The sequence below is a fragment of the Protobothrops mucrosquamatus genome, unplaced genomic scaffold, assembly GCF_001527695.2.
Source record: "Protobothrops mucrosquamatus isolate PMUCROS unplaced genomic scaffold, P.Mucros_1.0 scaffold778, whole genome shotgun sequence".
Taxonomy (NCBI): domain Eukaryota; kingdom Metazoa; phylum Chordata; class Lepidosauria; order Squamata; family Viperidae; genus Protobothrops; species Protobothrops mucrosquamatus.
The window spans coordinates 458,586-478,784 of record NW_015387046.1 but is presented as its reverse complement, the minus strand read 5'-3'; the positions used below and the strand labels follow the sequence as shown (position 1 = coordinate 478,784).

Genomic DNA, 20,199 nt, shown 5'->3' with positions numbered 1-20,199 from the left:
CTGAGCATGCGCACGTCAGTGTGCCTGTTTCCATAGGCGGCCGCTGCAGTGCTTCAATGGGGGCTCAGGATCATTTTCGGCTGCGGTTGTTTGCAGGACTCGGAGGGGCTGGTTTGTTTCTGTTGTTGATAGTACTGTATAGAGTCGGATCTGAGTTGGAGGTGGGTTGGCAAGCCTGATAAAATAACAACAGCCAGTCATGTATGTCTCTGTATAGCAGTGTTCAAAAGGCTTTGTCGCTTGTAGAAATGCAACGATTATGCCATTTTTAGACCGTATTCACGTTTTAATTCGCTCAGATGTAGATTCAGTTGTAAATAAGGCTGCCAGATTTTTGCATCGCAGACCTGATAGTTCTAACAATGGGTTTTGAGCAAATAATTGCAAATAATAAAAAATATATATTGTCTTATCTCTTGACAATCTTAAATTATTAATTGATTAAGAATCATTGAATAAAGTGAAAGCCCTGGTAAAATAATTTTGGGTATTGAGTCCAATCAACCCCCCAAAAACCAAATTTGCTATTACCCTTTTTGAAGATATGTTGAATTATAATTGCCCTCACCCTCAGGCAGCATGATCAGTGGATTAATATTGTGGCATAAAATAACACATCTAAAACACAACTCAAATAATTATATTGTTTAGTTCATTGTGTCAATGGAAAATGGAGCAAGGGCAAACAGCAGAATTTTCTTTGGACCTACTTTACATATTAATTTTGGTATTTATTTAAAAGAAAAAATATTAACAAACCTATGAGTTTATGAAATGCGGGTGATAGCTGAAATGAAATTTAAAAAAAATATATTTAAAAAATTCAATAGATGAGTTAATTGAAAAGTGTCATGGAGTGTCAGCTGAAAATAAAACCAAAAAAGGAAATGAGACAGAAGTGTGGGAATTGACTGGCTATGGCTCTTGGGAGCTTAAATAAATATTCTTAATGCTGGGGGGGGGGGGGGGGAGAAATAGTTGGAGGTTAGCTTGGGCCAAGTAATGCAAAGTTAATAACTTTCTTCTTTATATTCAGAATGTTCAGAATAGAAAGTTAATAACTTCCTTCTTTATGTTTCAGGAGAAGAGGAAAACTTGTGTCCTCTCCACATACCTCCCTGCTCAAATTATAAAAATAAAAATATTAAGGTTTGAGGCTGGCAATTCTCTGAACAGTGTCTCTAAGACACTTGCAAAGGCTCAGTATGAGGAGAAAAAAATCGATCATTTCCTCATTTCGGTTAGCTTTATAAGGCTCTTCTGAGGTTCTTGATGCCATTTAGAGTGGTGTCCTTGTGGGATATCTCTCCCAGCTGCTATGCTTATCCATAAATGGTTTTAGTTTACTTTTCTCCCGATAGCTATAGCATTCCATTTTATTGTATCTACAGTATCACTCCTTTTGTTACACTAAGCTTTAGAGTCTGAGGAAGTACAATGCAGTGGCATCAGCTCTGTTTTTCCATTCAAGTTGAAGCTATGGAAAATCTGAATCAGTGTCTGACATTTAGGAATGAATACAGTGAGAGCCATACACTGAAATCTAATCCAAGGAAATTTTATTTTTATTTATTTATATTTCCTATTTCTAAACTGCTCATCTCCCTCAGATACCAATGGGATATAGTTTGCCTAACCTGGAAGATGTCTTTCATTATCTTTTAAATGGAACTGTATTTCTGATATGGAACAGTTTAAGGATATTATTTAAGACCTCATCTTTCATCAAGTGCTGGTCCAGCCTATTTTAACCCGAATAAGGATAATTTAGTACAGTCATAAGAACTTAGGAAGGGCCCAGCTGGATAAGACCAAAAGCCTGAATAATCCAAAATTCCATTCCACAGTTATTGACCAGATATGGGTAAGAAGCCCTAAAAAAGGGCCTGATGCAGCAGCCACATATCCTTATATTTAAAATGAAATGACTTGCAATTCATGATATTCAAAATGAAATGGTCTGTGATTCTGGAAGACAACGTATTTCTCTCATAACCTGTAGCTATTGTTTGGCTGATCCTTGTTTATAAAATTGATTGCTCTCCTTTTACGGTTGTCCAAGTTGACAACCATCGCTACATTTTGTAGCACATTCCGTTATTCAAATAGGTTCTGTATAAAATTATATTTCATTTTACCTGTTCTTGAATCACTGCCCAGTTCTATTACCTCTAGATTTGTCCACATGGCACACTTTTCTGTACCTCTTGACATTTTTTCATGTAGTGCTTTTCTAGAACCAGATATGTCAGAGGTTCCTTAATGAGAATTGCTCTGACTCTGCCGAGAATGTGCAGATTATAACTCCCTGAATTAATCAGCCGACATGATTATTGCTGAAAATTCTAGGAGTACATATAAAAGTAGGGCATTCAAGGGAAGGATGCTGTAGTCTTTTGATAATTTTGGTTGATGCTTTGTGCTCTTTTTATGGTTCTTTAATTTCTTTCTTTTGGGGTAGTAACCAAAGCTGTAACTTGTACTGTACAATATTCCACATGTGATTACATTTTTTTTCCTTCCATTCAATCATGTCTGATTCTTGGAGACTGCCTAGACAAGTCTCTGCAATTTTCTGGCAAGGTTTTTGAGAAATGATTTGCCACTGCCTCCTACATAGGACTGAGGGAGAGTGACTGGCTCAAGGTCACTCAGCTGGTTTTGTGCCTAAGGTAGGACTAGAATGGTCTCCTGATTTCTAGCCTGATGCCTTGCACATTACACCAAACTGATTACAAAGTATATCCATGCAAAATCCAACAGTATAATATTTAAAAGTTTTATGTTGTGAATTCAACTAATATAGCACCTGTGTTTGGCGGCTATGCGTATTTGCTTTCAAGTATTGACGATAAGTGCTATTTGAGTGCCCTGCATATTGAGAAGCATCTTTGCCAAAGTGTTACTTACAGTAGTTCTTTTTATAAATGAACAGTTCACAATCGGTCGTAAACTGATAATTCAGAGCACCTCACTGAATCACCTCCGATGTTGGAGTGTTTTGTGCTAATATGCAAGATTCACACTTGTTTAGCAAATCGTATCTGCTAATTTAACATTCAGTTTCCCAATCTGAAGGGAGCCTTTTGAACTATTTCACTTTCCTTTTTAATTCTGAATTATTTATGCATAAATAAGCTTGTTAGATCTTCAAAAGCCTGCACTGTTTTCTTTCCTTCAAGAATTTCTATTTATACTAGCCTTCCTCTGTTGAATATCATTTACATTTAGTGAGACTGAAACTCCCAAGAAGTCTCAAGCAGATTTCCATAATATGGAAATTATGGGAAATGCAGTTCAAACGCATCTTTTGAAAACTATAGTATATAAACCATGCTTTCTGATTAATCCCTATTCATGTGCTGCTGTCCAACAGGATTTACCTTAATAGAATGATGTTGATTTCCTGGCATTGCTTGATCTTTTCTAGCCAAGTAGAGAAGTCAAGCCATTGGATTTCACAGTATAAATACGGATGGTTTATGGTTTATGAGCGTATGGATAGTGACACATTCCAATTTTTCTCTGTGTTGTTGTCACTGGCTGATTTCTGCAAAGCTGAACAAGTTAGGTTGTGCAGGAGATACTCCCCCCCCCTTGTAAACTAGACTAGGAAGTTGAGAAAATTTCGAAGAATAAGAATGGAAAATCAGTTCCATATTATTGCCAGGTATACAAGTAGTTCTCAACTTACAACCATTCGTTTAGTGATCGTTCGAAGTTACAGTGGCACTAAAAAAGTGACTTATGACCATTGTAGCATCCTCATGATCACATGATCAGCATTTGGATGCTTGACAACTGGCATGTATTTATGACAGTTGCAGTGATCACCTTTTGCAGCCTTCTAACAAGCAAAGCAGGGTCATGTGATCACCTTTTGCAGCCTTCTAACAAGCAAAGTGAATGAGGATTCATTTAACCACCATGTTACTAACTTATCAAATTCAGTGATTCAGTTAACAACTGTGGCAAGAAAGGCCATAAAATAGGGCAAAACTCACATAACAACTGTCTTGCTTAGGAACAGAAATTTTGGGTTCAATTGTTGTCATAAGTTGAGGACTACCTATATGCATGTGTCTATCTGGAGAGAAGGAATTGAACTCAGCTGAGAAGGAAACAATACTTACTTAATCCTAACCCTTGTCTGGGTAAAGCTGCTTGAAAATGCTTTGAAGGTTTTTTTTTGTTTGCAAATTAATAAAGTTGTTTAAAGGGTGTTTTTTTTTCCTCAGCTAAATTAATACATATGATTGAAGGAGGAGGGTTCCCTCAAGCTGGACCTAAACATTTGTCTTTTAATTCTCTCTCAGCCTAATCTACCTCACTGGATTGTTGTTGGAAAAAAGAGAAGATAATGCAGCATATAAATCTCACAGAGAGGTGGAGTTATCCCTTTCTGGATAGGTCCATTTACTAGTGCAGTGGTGGCGAACCTATGGCACGGGTGCCAGAGGAGGCACTCAGAGCCCTCTCTGTGGGCATGCGCGTCGTCATCCCAGTCCTAGGCCTTCAGCTGGGTTTTATAAAACCTTTTCGCTTTAGGCCTCCGCTGCCATGTGCAAAAAAAAAAAAGGTTCAATCAGTCAATTTCAACTTCTCGCGGGGAAAAAAAAAGTTCTTGCAAAGTTGGAATTGATTGATTGAAGTTTTTAGTCCCACCCAGTCTGCCATTACCACTGCAGCCATGCCCACCCAATTGGCCACGCCCACCCAATTGGCCACACCCAGCCAATGGGCCACACCCACCCAGCACTCAACGATGCATAAGTGGGTTTTGGGTTGCAGTTTGGGCACTCAGTCTCTAAAAGGTTCGCCATTGCTGTACTAGTGACTGGAACGATGCTTCACAGTAAATCTGACCACCATTTAACTATTGTTTTTGTGTTTGATTTGGAAGGTGTTAAATCAATGGACTACTTATTCGTTGTGGCAGATACAGAAACCACTCTACAAGCTTGATCTAGAGTGGCCAAAGTTTCCAGAAGAATTTATTGGTCAAACATATTGTGTTGCTGTTGATCATCTCCAGGGATTAGTCTACGTGGGACAGGTAAGAAACAACAAGATCAAACTGTTTAAGGAGTAACAACAGTTGCCCAAGTTGTAGTTATTATATTAAGAAGATGAATAATAAAGTGTTGTAATCCTATAATGGTTCTGCTGCTCCTTCAAGTTATTTCACTTTTTATTTTAGAAAAAAGCTAATTAAGTGCAGATTTATCACTTGATCATAAATTGCTTTTTTTTTCATTTACACTTTTTGGTTTGGTTTACCATCTTCAAAGCTTACACATTGTAACTTTATCTTGATTTGGCTTAGTAATGTTCTAATTGGGTTGATTAATTATTTCTTTATTATATTTCCAATCTGCTCAGTTCCAAAATGACCCTGGGCAGTTTCATAGTTAAAAAAACATTACATTTAAAAAAATTGCATGCCTTTTTCCTATAGTTCTTCCAAATCGCACACAAAAAAGATGTACTTGAAATTAGCAGTTCAGTAGGACAATGGGACATCTGAGATTATCTAAAATATTTATTCTTCCAATTCTATGTAAAGCCCTTTATTTGGCTTCTGATGTCTGGGGGTTCCTTATTACAATATCAAAAATTATTCCCAGCCTTATTAATATCTAACCTGTTTCAATAACTTCACATTATTGTCTATTGTCTATCAAACTATGGTTTTCACTGAAAAACGGAGATACTTTCAAGTAAATGTTAGATTTTATAATTCCAGAGATGTGACTGTGTTTTTATTTTGGCAGTTTTCTTTCAGATTGCATCCAGATTCTCCTATTTCAGCATCTGATAGTACTTTGCTCAAATGTGCAGAGTTTTCTCACACTTTTTCTTTGAAGTCTCTGGTTTGCATAACATATTGTGAATTGGCCTAAAATACTACTTGAATCCAGGCCATAAGACACGTTGATCATGCTCTGAAATCATGACTTTGTATTTATTAGTTTATTCAGTGATGGTCCAATCTGTCATCTGAAGCATATGCTAGCATATAGACTTTGGACTTCTAAGAAATGGTGCAGGGTAGAAGGAATAAATTGGAGCTAATCCTACATAAATATGGATTGAATTAGGGGCACAGAGGAATGGGTGAGTTACCCTTCCCTTGTTATATATGCTGTGCTACAAGTCCCAGTTGGATTAATACGAGCTTGTAGTTTGAAAAATAAATGAAAATAAATCAGGAAGGCTGGTCATTCAACCAGCATAAAAATGCAGAAATTCTGATTTAAGACTGGTAAAGCATGGCATGCCATATTTGGCTTTTGTACATGTTCATTGACTAAATTTCTTACTGTGATCAACAATCTTTAGCATATTGTGTGAACACATCTGTACTTAATGTAAATTCCATTTTTTTTCAATATGTTACCCAAGAGGAATCTGATTGTTTCTTTAAGGTATATAGTCATCCATTTCATGTGACTTTATAAACCTTGCATAAGTGTACATGCTGTTTTAAAGTTTATTGTATATTTTGTTAGTAGCTTAAAAATCTAATGCTAGAATAGTGAACCAGCTTCTTCTGTACTGTTTGCTCAGTCTCTTTATAGGGACAGCCTCAAGTAGTCCGTCTTAATGTCTAGTTTTCTTACATAAATATAACAATAAGTACATTGCAGTCTACATGTATTTTTAAATCATGGTGTGCTCATACTTTTCAACCTGCAATGGCTAAAAACGATTAAACTTTGATAGGGGCGTTGTATAATTGCAGCATTTAAAGATCAGAAGCCTAAAGCTCTTTAAAACCTGAAATGTGTAACTTCTGAAATTTTAAGCGTTGTAATTAATCTGAATTCCCACTGTTGTAATTACAACCTTTAATAAAATGACTGTAAAAAATTAAAATAAGCCTGAATTCCCAAACTACTGAAAGACGGCCAGGGTAAGACAGATTGATATAAAGAAAATTGAAGGCCAGACAACTGGACTTCTGTGTCCCTGATGAACTGCTGGAAAACGTGATCTGTTTCCCAGCTGTAGCTTTAACAGATTATACCAGCGTGGCAGAAACAGCAGTGGCTGCCTTTTTGCTTCAGGAAATACTTTGTGACTGTCAACTAGAGACATATGTAGAGCTGCCTTTTTGAAAATAGTCAAGGAATTTGCAGTTTAGTACAACAGTTGCAACAAAATCCAGCATTATATATGTACTAAGCCAGTATTCTAGGATTCCTGGTGAATTACTTGAGGCAATTAAAAATTACTGGCTGCAATCTTTAAAGTACTTCCTGGTTTGGGGGCTTTGTACTTGGAAGCCCCCCACATCTACCCATTGAACCATTCTTAGAGTATGGCTTGTGGCTAGGAGAGCCAGGGCTTTTTTTGTCACCATCCTCTGTCAGGAATGCTCGCGGGAAGTTCAGGCTTTCTGCATTCAGAATCTAAAGCAATATGATCAGCAGCACCAACCAGGCTGATGTGTAAGTTGGGATGCAATGCCCTTCATTTTGCTCGTATCTCTGTATTGTATAACAAAATTCTCAGTTTGGGAGAAGTGCCTATCCATTTATTAAGCTAAAATACATTAGCACAGGGTTCCCCAACCCCCGGTCCATAGACCAGTACCGGGCCGCGGCATGCCAACAAACGGGCCGCACAAACAAGCAAAGCCCCATCTATGGGATACAGGCAGCACACAAAACCACACAGTCTCCGGTCCGTGGAAAAACCTTCCTCTGCGGAACCGGTCCCTGGTGCCCAAAAGGTTGGAGACCTCTGCATTAGCATACTTTGTGATTTAAAAAAAAAAAACACAGGCTGAAATGTGTTTCATTTTTATGTGGATATTTTAAAAAGAAAGCCAAGTTGGTGTAGTGGTTAAGACGCTGGACAGGAGACCATGAGTCTAGTTCTGCCTTGGGCACAGAGCCAGCCAGACGACCTTGGACCAATCACTCTTTTATTCCTAAGAAGCAGGCAGTGACCAGTCACTTCCAAAATCTTGCCAAGAAAACTATAGGTTTTAGTCCAGTCGATCACCAGGAGTCAACAATAACTCCAAAGCATTAAAAAAGTGCATTTATGTGGCAGTAATGTGACAGACTGAGGAATGAATAAATAAAGCAGTACTGGTTGGAAATAGTCTGATCTCTGCTCTCTGTTTATGAAATATCCATAAATGGCATGTTTGCATGGTGCCAAGTTTGAGGTATTTTAACCCAAGTACAGGACTTAAAAATAAGTGGATCTTTTAAAATATATCATGATACTTTAACTTTTTTTTTTTTAACTGTGCTTTTATTTTACCCTGTTTTAGTTCTGCAAAAGTTAATTTGGTACCCTCTGTTGTTAAATGTTGTACGTATAGTATTTCTCTTGTTTTTATAGCTCTTTTGGAATATTGGATTATTTTTTTGGACTTGTGGTTTAGTTACATCCTGTTTGTCCTTCAGAAAAGGCTTCTCACTGAATAGCGAAAGAAATAGATTAAATTTGGATTTACTGGAACCTTCATGTTAGGTACCTGAATCTCAAATGTTGCTGAGAACAAGTAAGAGGGAAAAGACCATTGTCCTCTTGAGCTGCTGTAAAGCTTTCTGAAAGTACTGTTCTGTGTCTTTTGACAACAATGCCTTGTGCTAAATACTTGGGTGCCTTTCTCACATTTGGCATTCCAAATGCAGAATTTCCCAGCCAACCTGGCAATGGTTGAAAATTCTGAAAGTTAATGTCTGCATAATTGAAGGATGCTTGGGCTAGGGGAGGGTGGATTAATTTTCTCAAAACAGCCATAATAATTTTCTCGATCAGCACACAAAATGATGGGTGTCCTCTATTGTACTGCTACGTCGGCTTTTCCGGCAACATTGGTTTCTGTGGTCTCCTTGGACCCACCAGTTACTTACCTTTTACATAGCTGTGCTGGCGCACTCTGAAACCTGAGAGAGACGAATTAACTAGTAGTTATTAAATATATTTCCTTTTCTTCTTTGCTTTTTGGAGTACCTATACTTGGTCAAGATCTTTGGAGTTGCAGTATGATAATGTTTAAGGCTATTTACTGTATAAAGAGCTGTAATGAAAAAATGTTTAGGTTTTTCTGTCTGCCATACCTCTCTGATTCTCTTTTTTTGTTAAGAGAGGTAATGATGATGTGCCAAAGGTCTCAGTATACTCTGAGGAAGGCTATCTTGTACAAACATGGAAAACAACCACCATTGAGATGCCCCACGGAATCTTTGCCCTGAGCACATCCAATGGAAGCTCTGTGTGGATCACGGATATAGGAAATGGTGCGTAGAAAAATTGTTCTTTAACAAGGAAAAAGAATGCTGTTGTGTGTCTTACGTTTTGCAACTGAAGTCTATTTTGGATTGAATTTAAGTTGAGATGCTGCCCTTCCCCTCAAAAAATTCGAATCCAAGATTAAACAGATAGATCATATATATATATATATTTACAATAAACATATATCAGTCTGGTACTCATCAGATATTTCAGTTTTCAAATCCCATAAGTCCAAGTGAGTGTGGACAATGGCAACAAAATCTGAAAAACATTTGAAGACATCATACCAATCTTTAATTTAAAAAGCATGAGTAATGAGAACCTCTCTGTCACCATTAAAATCTCAGCATATAGAAGTACAACCAGGGGTGGGGTTCAAATATGTGAACCACCGGTTCTCTGTGTGGATGCCATTTCTGGAAGTCCATTCTGGGCCTGGGCAACAAAAAATTAGCTATCAGTTCTGCCGAACTGGTGCGAACTGGCTGAATCCTACCACTGAGTACAACCAATAATCAGTCTAGACCAGGGGTAGGCAACCTCGGTTCTTTTATGACTCATGGACTTCAACTCCCAGAATTCCCGAGTCAGCTGTGCTGACTTGGGAATTCTGGGAGTTGAAGTCCATGAGTCATAAAAGAGCCGAGGTTGCCTACCCCTGGTCTAGAATGACTGTCTTCAAAAGTCAACAGTTGGTTAGGTAGCTTACTTCTGATTCAGGCTGGCCTTCTTCTAACCCCCTTAGTTTGTTTCTTAAAGATTTTCTTTTATGTTCTTAAGCCATTATCCCTCCTTTCTCCGATAAAAGGGGATAATGTTCTTTTCCTGTGAGTGATAGCAAGCCGAGCATGCTTCCACAAAGAAGGTTTCTAGTCATAGTAGTCAAAATTGATTGATGTATCTATTTCATCTCCATAATGGGTTTTTCAGTGATAGAAAAATATGGCAGGGATACTAATGGGAGTCAGCATCAGCACCTGGTATGCTTTTTGAAATTCTGCGAATGAGAAGAGGTGATGGCACATCCCTGCAAGCCCCAGAATCTCGCACATTTTGTGAAAGGTTCTGCAGGTAATGCCCAAATGAGTGTGCCGTTTGGCTACAATACAGCTCATGCAAAGCACGCAGTGCAAGTGGCTGCTGGCTGCATTCCCATTTTAGTAAAGCATTTGTCCCCATCAGAACTGGAAGAAAGGGGATTGTGAATGGATAAGTAGCATTGAAGGCTTTGGGCAGGGCAAGAACAAAAGGCACGTGGCACGGTGGCCGACCATTTTCAGTGTCTTCCCCGGCAGGACACTACATCTGACATGACTGCAACCTGATTCATTTTTTTATGCCTGACCCCCCAAAAAATCCGCTTTGAAATAGGGTAGCATTGTTTAATTAAAATTCGGTTATTTGGGATATCTGCAGCTTGCCACCCTATTCTTGAATGGAGATTTGGCCACACTCTTTTCACACCTCTGCAGATCTTGTTATTTATTCAAAGTTTCGGGAGAATGAAGAAGAGTGGGAGAGGCTAATCAAGGAATAGTGAGAGAAAGAATAGGAACAAGGGTTCGTCATGAACAGCTGTCTGTGATGCAGAGCAGAAAGTCTCTGTACGGTAGCCTTCGACTTACGACTGCAATTGAGCCCAATTTTTCTGTTACTAAACAAGACAGTTTTATTAAGTGTGTTTGGCCCCATTTTATACCCTTTCTTGTCACAATTGTTATGTGAATCACTGCAGTGGTTAAGCTAGCAACACTGTTGTTAAGTGAATCTGGCATCCCCATTGACTTTGCTTGTCAGAAGGTCGCAAAAGGGGATCACGTAACCCCGGGACATTGCAACCGTCATAAATATGAGCCGGTTTTGCCAAGTGTCTGAATTTTGATGACATGACCGTGGGGATGCTGCTAGGGTCGTAAGTGTGAAAAATGGTCACAAGTCACTGTTTTCAGTGACATTGTAACTTTGAACGGTCACTAAAGGAACGGTTATAAGTCAAGGACTGCCTGTACTTAGAATCAAGAAGTTCTACCAGTTTGCCTCTGGCAGGGAGTTAATTATTATTTTATCTGTCAGACTGAAACTTGTGACCTTGTTGGAAAGTGTCAACTTCTTCCCGATGCAGGAAAATATGGACATACAGTGAAACAGTACAGCCCTTTAGGTGAACTACTTCGAGTCATAGGTACCCCAGGTACAGCAGGTTCCGATACAAACCCGCTACAGTTTGACCAGCCAGCAGAGGTTTTTGTGGAATCAACAGGAAATATTTACATTGTGGATGGTGATGGAGGACTAAATAACCGCTTGCTCAAATTGACCGAAGGTAAGCAAATGTAGGTTTAAAATGTTGATGCCAGCTTTTATTTCTAATGAGCCGATGTACCATTTCCTAACTTCATGTGTCGATTGGACTGCAACTTACAGAATATGAAATTCATATCTGGAGGACGTAAGACTGGGAAGCTGCATGAGTGGCTTTTTCTATGATAACAGAACACATTAAGAGTGGTTAAGTGGTTTGGGTTTGATGCAATCGGCATTAGCTGTTGACCACATGAACGTCTGGTTTTCTGGGCAACAATATGCTGACATTGTCTTCTTTTGGGAATATTATTTTTAAACTTTACAGTCTAGCCTACAATGACGGGGCTTCCAGGTAGTCTCTCATTCAAGCATTAACCAGGTTCAAGCCTGTTTAGCTTTTTTGAGATTAGCCAAGGTTTGGGAGGTGCAGCCACTTGCTGTAACACATTTACAGAGATTATGAGATTCTAAATGAGAAAATGGTGTCTTCTCCCACGTGCATCAATTCTTGGTGACTCGTAGATTATGATCTGCAGACATAAGCCACCAATATGCTGCACCTTTAATGCTGCAAATTTACTGGTACCGTATCTTTTTATAAGATACTAATACTTTTTCTAATACTTTTTCAATAATATTCTGATGATACCTTAAGATCTTAAACATATCTTAAACAGCATGATTTTGCAGAATGAAAACAGATATTATATTAATAGTCAGAAACTGAAATCCGAATGTATTCTGCAATGGAAAAGCTAGATTATATCATTTAATGCATATTGGTGAAATACAACATGGTATTTTCTGAAGTTCTATGACACAGATATGCCTGCTTTGTTTTTCCTGATGTTAGGCCCTCTTCAGTTTTCCTCAGGCAGACCTGTTGTGATAGAATAGCATGGCTGTGCCTTACAGTATGTTAAACTCCTTTAAATTGCGAGGCAATCTTTTTGGTTGCAGATGTGGGCAAAAATGTTTGATCTTTTTGTTTTCTTTTTCAAAAGCAGTTTGATAGTTTTTAAAGTGAAAATCGAGTTAAAAGTCTCAAAGTGTCTGATTGCACTCATTTTTACATTTTTTCAATATGACGAGGTTTATGAATTAGTCCTACAAAAGGTCCATACATACTCCTGGACTGTGGGTTCTCTACTCCTGCTTTTGTTTTAATTCTGATATTTTGTTGTAAACTCATTGCAGGAAATAATGTTTGATCAACACCTTTTTACTCACAGACTTAAAGATTCTATGGCTACGTGGAGAAAACGGTACTGCTCCTACACAGTTCAGGATTCCACACAGTGTAACTGTGGATTCGGTTGGGCGGGTAAGGAGCAGTGATAATTTTGACATAATAGCATAAAACATTAGAGTACTACTGACCACATTGATGAGGACACTGTTGGCTGAGCTAACCATTTAGGTTTTATTGTCTCAGCACTTTGTATGTGCACAAGATAACACGCATACAAAAGGAATGGGGTTTCACTAGTGCGGTTTCCCAACTTGTCTTTTTTTTAATCCCCAGCCTTACCTCCACTCCCAATGCCCTTAAAAGTAACTGTTGAACAATTGTCTTGATGGCTATTCAAACCATTTGGATGGATGAAAGAGTTATACATATTGCTTGAATATAAAGATTTGGTTCATAATCTGACATAAAGTATTGAGATGCTGGTTATTAATTTAGAGAGCCATCCATTCAAGTTAGATTTTTTTTGTGTGTATTTCTTCCTCAGTGCTTAAAATGGTGTCTTTGTTTGTACCAGGTCTGGGTTGCAGATAGAGCCAACTGGAGAATCCAAGTTTTTGAAAAGAGCACTGGGGAATGGTTAGGATCTTGGGATAACTGCTTCACAGAAGATGGCCCTTACTCTGTAAGGTATAGTATCTGTGTGTATGTATGTCAGCGTGTCCATTGGATAGAAAACTTTTCAACTAATTACAGTTGAACAAGAATCCATTTGTACATAGGATTTCTGATGAAGGCTTCAGTTCCTAGGATAGAGCCAAATAAGAGTTATGTAGTTCTCTGAATGCACTAGAGCAGGCGTAGGCAACCTTGGCTCTTTTATGACTCGTGGACTTCAACTCCCAGAATTCCCGAGCCAGCCATGCTGAGGGGAAAGGGAGAGGTTTCCAAGCTGAGCCACGCTGGCTCAGGAATTCTGGGAGTTGAAGTCCACAAGTCATAAAAGAGCCAAGGTTGCCTACCCCTGCACTAGAGGGTTCACTAAAAATTCACATCTCCCTAATTCTGAAATGCGATCACCTTCATTATAAATTTTTCATAACCAGTATACTTTTTGGAAGTGATCTGCCAGTGACTGGTAACCCTGGCATTTTTTCTGTGACTCGGACCTTAAAAAGCTCAGTTTCACTTTTCTGGAAGATACCGTTAAACTGCCTGATATTTTAAAATGGCATTTGGGTGGGATCCAAGTATTCACCAAGTGGAGTTAGAAACGAGCTAGAATGGGAGACAATATTTGTGTTTGCTTCACACACACTCCTCCCCACAGCATGTTTTATGTTGCTAGAAGGGGAATGTTGAGCTCTAGGAAGGGTACGATGTAGATGAAAATTGTTTCCTTAAGGGAGAAACCCCACACCCTTTTTTGGATCATAGGCAATTTGAATAATTTCCATTCTATTTAAATGTATACTTGCAGCAAAGAGGATTAAACTGGGATTTGATGCATTCTTTTATTGCAGGGGTAGGCAACGTTGGCTCTTTTATGACTCGTGGACTTCAACTCCCAGAATTCCTGAGCCAGCATGGCTGAGCTTGGAAACCTCTCCCTTTCCCCTCAGCATGGCTGGCTCGGGAATTCTGGGAGTTGAAGTCCACGAGTCATAAAAGAGCCAAGGTTGCCTACCCCTGCTTTATTGGCATACCGTTTCATGTGGAATAATATCACATTATTTTGGAACTGTATGGAAGGATTGTATCTTGTCATGGGCCAGTAACAGTTTGCAGACCAGCACTAGTCTGTGGACCCCACTTTCTTAGTAGTATTGATATTTTTTTTAAAAAAATGCAAAAATACCCATATTTCATATATTCAGATAATACCTCCGAATATTGAAATTTGTGTCCAAAGAACTGCAGTATGTTTTTTTATTATTGAAGGGCACCTGTCACTTTTCTCTATTTGTACCAAACATTCCTATTGAAAATTGGCTCCAAAATACTGAATCCCAACAGTAGGATTTACTAGGATTTTCAAAAAGCTCTTAGGACAGCATTTCAGGCAACGTTGGTGTCTATAGAGGCAGCAGCCTTGCCTCAGATCCAACAGAAATGCATATTGCTCACAGAATGAGATCTTTAAGATTCAGTGTTTCCTTTCTTTAAAAAAAAGTTTCCTTTTTTTCCCCCCTTCCACTTACAGATTTACTCCTGATCAGCAGCATATAATTGTGGCCCACCTAAATATTAATAAGATTTCTATTTTGGCTGCCCCACCAGTAGGATTAATTGGGGATTGCATTGTGGTGGACACAATCCAGCTTGCAAAAGAAGTCAAGCCTCATCTTCTGGATGTCAGCTTAAGTACTGGAGCCATTTATGTGGCAGAAATTGGAGCTGAACAAGTACAGAAATATGTACCTTTGGACTAATGGCATCTTTCAGGCCATACAAGCACAACCAGATGGGGTGGGCTGCGGCTCTTATACTCTTCTCTGTCTGACATAGGAACAGACAGTAGCTGGCTGAGGGATTCTGCTCTACTGGATTGCCTGCTCTCTCTAGTTGTGCAATACTTGAAATAACTAATGATGCATTCTATGCATTTATCTCAGGGTTTGTTTGTCTTTCATTATTTTAGCCAAGTTTTACGGACCATGTTTTAATTGGTTTTTCGTATAAATTATTTCTCTTGTAATAAAATTCCAAGAGTTTTTTCTGTTCATTCTTTTAATATAATCAGAATTATGTGCTTGCAGTGGTTTCATCACCCAGCCTTAAATTTGTTTACAGTCAATGGGAGACAACAGCATATTGGATGGATGGATGGATGGATGGATGGATGGAAAGGAGGGAGGGAGGGAGGGAGGGAGGAATGGAGGAAGGAAGGGTATTGCAGTTACCGGTATCTGAGGGAACAACTCCTGCTCCATAAGCAGATAAGATCTTTGAAAAACACGACTGCACTTCAGCATTAGCGGAGCGTGGTCCAGTGGCAGTCCCTGTCCACTGAAGGCTTTTCTATGCACAGCCCCTATTCAAAGCATTCTTTCAGTTGCTGATCCGTTTTCCTGTTATATTTTGGTGTAGTATTCTCAAATGAATATTTTTAAAAATATGGTATGTTGTGATTGTTCAGCCTACCAAACCAATTTCATATATTTTAGTTGCCTTGTTTTATACTCATTATTGTCATGATTCTTATCTTTTAAAGAAACTTTTTCTGAATAATGAATGTATTCGTTATTTTTTAAGCAGAGCAAAACTAACAGCAATTTATAATCTGCACAGAAAAGCATTGTTTTGGATATTGACATGTTATAAATACGTTAAACACAGCATTATATATATAAAAAATTGTGACTAACATAAAATTAAATGTAAAGAAGACCAACTTAAGGACAGCGGGTAGAACAACCACTTTAGAATTGACAGTAAAGATACCAAAATAGTGGATAGCCTCTGCCTTTTAGTAAAGGAATAAGCCAGTCAAGAAAAATGCTGCAGATTGGAATTCCGTAGAGCGGCCACAAAGGCTTTGGAAACGATATTCAAATGTTGAGATGCATCTATGTTGTGATGTGGTTGCTAGGAATCAAAGATCCGATGACACATAATCAGTCTATCAGATTGACTAACATCGTTCCTCTGAACTTTGCATCTGTGCTCCAAAAATTCCTGCAAGATATTAGGATATTAACAACTTTGACCTACGTTGCTCTGAACCTGAAATCGCAGGATTGTAAGCTAAAAGAATCCTAGGAGGCAATGGCAAATCATGTCTATATTATAACACCATCCCCGAATAAAAGTCCAGCGTGGAGCTCCTGCTCACTGGGAATTGACCTCTGCATGAGAAATATCTGTTACCTTAATTCTGGAACATTTTCATAATATTTTAATGAAAGTTGCTCTGGTCACTGGAATAATTCCCCTTTCTAGTATACTCTTTCCAATATATTCACATATATTCTGATATTTCAGGCCCTACAGCTAAAAGAGCTATGGGTTCAGGGCCCAAAGATATTCCATATACAATGGCAGCTGTACAGGATACAACTCCCCTTTTATGACCGTTCTGGAACTTGATTCCACATACAGAGACAAGGTCTACTGCTGGTACCTCTTCTCTGCTAGCAGAGGAGCCAGGCAGCTTTGCATTAGAACAGGGCTTTTCAACCTTTTCACCCATTGTACCACTTTTAGGATATGGCAACATCCGAGTACCACCAGTCGCCTAGCAAGGTGTCAAAAACTTGATGAACCCCCCCCAAAAAAAGGAAAAACGTGATAAAAGTACAGGTAGTCCTCGACTTACAACAGTTTGCTTAGTGACTGTTCGAAGTTACAATGGCACTGAAAAAAGTGCCCCCCAAGCCACAGCCGAGCAAGACACCTGCCTGCCCACCCGGCAGCACTCTTCCTCCTGTCCAAGGTTTTCATTGTTGTGAGCATTTCTGTTGAGGATTGGCAGCAGATGTGGGGGGGGATGTTTTTTTTCCCCCCGTCTGCTGGGTGGTTGCAGCAGGGTTTGGTCACTTCACATGACCCTGGGACACTGTGACCGTCATAAATATGAATCAGTTGCCAAGCATCTGAATGTAAATCACAAGACCCTGGAGAGGTTGCAACATTCCAGCTGATCGGCGCTTCTTCTGGGCTCAGCAGAAGCGCCAGGATCAGTGCTGCTTTCCAGCTGATTGGTGCTTCTTCAGGGCTCAGCAGAAGCACCAGGATCAGCGCCGAGCTCCAGCTGGAGTCTGGTGCTGATCCTGGCGCTTCCGCTGAGCCCTGACAGCCCTGCAGCTCCAGCCATCTCTCGCTCAGGCTTGTGCAGTGCTGCCACCAGTTCAGCTCATTCCCCTCCCCCGCTACCACTTTTCTAGGATGGTGGCGTACCACCTGCCAGGTGGCAATGTACCACAGGTGGTACCCGTACCACTGGTTGAAAAGCCCTGCATTAGAAGGTATAAGTGGCTGGGACCTTTTAACCCATCCCATTTTTGTAAAAGGAAGCAAGCCCCCAATTTCCCCCTTATTCTGTTGAGTTCTGTTCCAGCATGTGGCATCATGTTTGCAAATATCTTGCTCCTATGATCAACACAAGGAAAGATTAAACCCTAGGCAGTTAGCATTTCTTAGGTTTAGGACTAAGCCAAATGTTTGATTGTATGGGGGAAGGGAGGGAAATGTACAGTTGAAGAAGACATTTATTTATACAGATTCTAAAGTACTAACAAAATAGTACATTTTATATTGCATTATAAAAATGAATATTAAAATAAACAATACAGCACAATACAACAATAGTTACTAACAGCATTAGTAATAAAACCTGGAAGATGCTTTTCATTGCTCTTGCATAAGTAGTAATATTCTACTGTGCCATACACATTAGTGTCACTGGACAGAAGTGTCCCTTTGTAGGAATACTCTTATCTAAAAGGCTACATATGCTGAGTATAATATTGCATTTTTAATAACATTGCAAATGTTGAGATTAATAAAATTGATACAGTTCCGAAAACGACAATAAAACTTGAGATCACATCTACACTATATAAAATACTGGAAAAAAAATGGCCCGTAAGTCCATTAGAGTTGTTTGTTTAAAATGTGGCATAATACTGAAATTCGAATTTATCACACACGCGCGCACACACACACACACACACACACACAAAAACCCAAACTAAGTGCACAGAGTACTTATTGCAATTGCTTTATTCCACAGTACTGGTATTAAGGGATCTTTCCCCATAATGCAGTAGAGTGGGAGAGGCAAAGCCTTTTGCCCCTGAATGTTCCAACTCAGATACTGGCTGTTTGCAGATCCGATCCCTTCTGAAATATTTGGGTTGGAACATTCCGGTTGCAGCCTTTGCATCCCTTGGCAATGATAAGATATGCAGAGAATGTAGTGGTTGCAAAGAAATCAAACTGGCCCAGTGAAAGTGGCGACCTGACCTTTGTGGCCTTGTGCATCACCGAAATAGGTGTGCTCCGTCCACGTAAAACAGATTTCGCATTGCAGTGCGATTGTGCAACCCTTCCCTTCACATGAGAGTTATGAGCAGCCCCAGAGGTAGTGGCACTTTCCCTGCTGTCCTTCCCAATGAATATATGAAGGAAAGAGAGGAGAAAAGGACATATTTATACCATATGTTAATTCTCTCCGGGGGAAGGGGAAGAGGGAAAGCTTGGAATGGAGGGGAAATGTTCCCTTTGTCTTGTTTTAATTTCCTGATGAGGGAGATTTGTGTGTACTATGCTTAAGAAAAAGGCATAGAGTGTGTATGCTTGATCGTAGATAAAAATGGAAGTTCAAGAGAAAATATATTGGTGAAGATTAAAAAAGACATAGATTAAATAAGGAGCTGAAGATTCGTATAGTATATAAGAGGGAGGAAGGATATTAAGATTATAATTATCTGTTGAAAAGAAAGTCGGAAATCATTCACATATTCTTTAAATTTAGTTTTTCCCCTCCTTTTTTCTCTTGCATTTCTTTCCTTTTTTAAATTTGTCTTTAAATCTATTTTAAAAAAATCTTAATAAATATTTTAAATGTATATAGGGAAAGGAAGTTCAAGGAAAGATACATTGGAACGACGTATGTGGCTTTGTACATTTGGATGAAAAGTCTTTTGAATGTGTACAATAGTATGAAAAAAAGGGCTGATCACACTTCAAGCTATAGGTGCGTGATATGACATATATTTCTGATGTGAAAATCTGCCTCGAGGAGGCATTTGGAAGCTGAAGAATATGTTCGTGTGGTCTTCAATTCATTCTACACCCACCAACTTACTGTTTCCAACTATCCATTAAAATCAGTTTTTCTTTTCATTTGAAAAAGCAGGTGTATTTCACCTACCCAGGCTTTTATAAAATAGGTAGTTTGGCCAAATGTGTGTGTAATCTATAAATGAAACGATGAGGTGGTAACATGCTTAGGTGAAGACAAAGAAGCGTCTGGAGTGGATTTCTGTGCTTTTAGGCAGAGGTGACAAGATTTATATTGGCTTTAGAAATTTGCCTGAGTAACAGTAACTGCCACAGCAATTTACTACTTTGTTTTACACACCCACGCACACACATATACAGGCAGATTGGTCAAATACCTGAAGGCTGTACATTTTTTTTTTAAGAAAACCTGATCCATGAGGCTAACATTTGTTGTGTATGCTTGAGGGAAAAGTGTCTGTGCAAATGCAGGAAGCTGTGCTTTCAAAAAGTCTCACAAAGAAGGCCCCTGACTACTTCAGATTATTATTTTTTTTAAATCATACTCTGCCAAGGGGCCAGCCTGTGATGCCCTTAAAGGCAAACTGCGTTAAGGCCTAAAAACAGGTCTCCCCTATAGATACGCAAGTGATAGCCACACTTCTAAGAAAATTGGCACTTGCTCACAGTACAAGCAGGTTACAAAGGGGGGGGAAGAA

General features: G+C 39.1%; 1 protein-coding gene across 2 annotated transcripts; it reads left to right on the top strand.

Moving 5' to 3' along the window:
• The first annotated feature begins 19 nt into the window (after nt 1–19).
• Nucleotides 20–15,467, top strand: NHLRC3 (NHL repeat containing 3). 2 transcript variants are annotated; one of them, XM_015818676.2, is made up of 7 exons: nt 20–161; nt 4,904–5,056; nt 9,113–9,266; nt 11,384–11,584; nt 12,798–12,889; nt 13,332–13,444; nt 15,035–15,467. In XM_015818676.2, the coding sequence occupies exons 1-7, from the start codon at nt 57–59 to the stop codon at nt 15,153–15,155; spliced, it is 939 nt and encodes a 312-aa protein (XP_015674162.1). In that variant the 5' UTR covers nt 20–56; the 3' UTR covers nt 15,156–15,467. The 2 variants fall into 2 exon arrangements, with proteins under 2 accessions (XP_015674162.1, XP_015674161.1); XM_015818675.2 differs by having other exon boundaries at nt 14,958–15,467.
• The last annotated feature ends 4,732 nt before the right edge of the window (nt 15,468–20,199 follow it).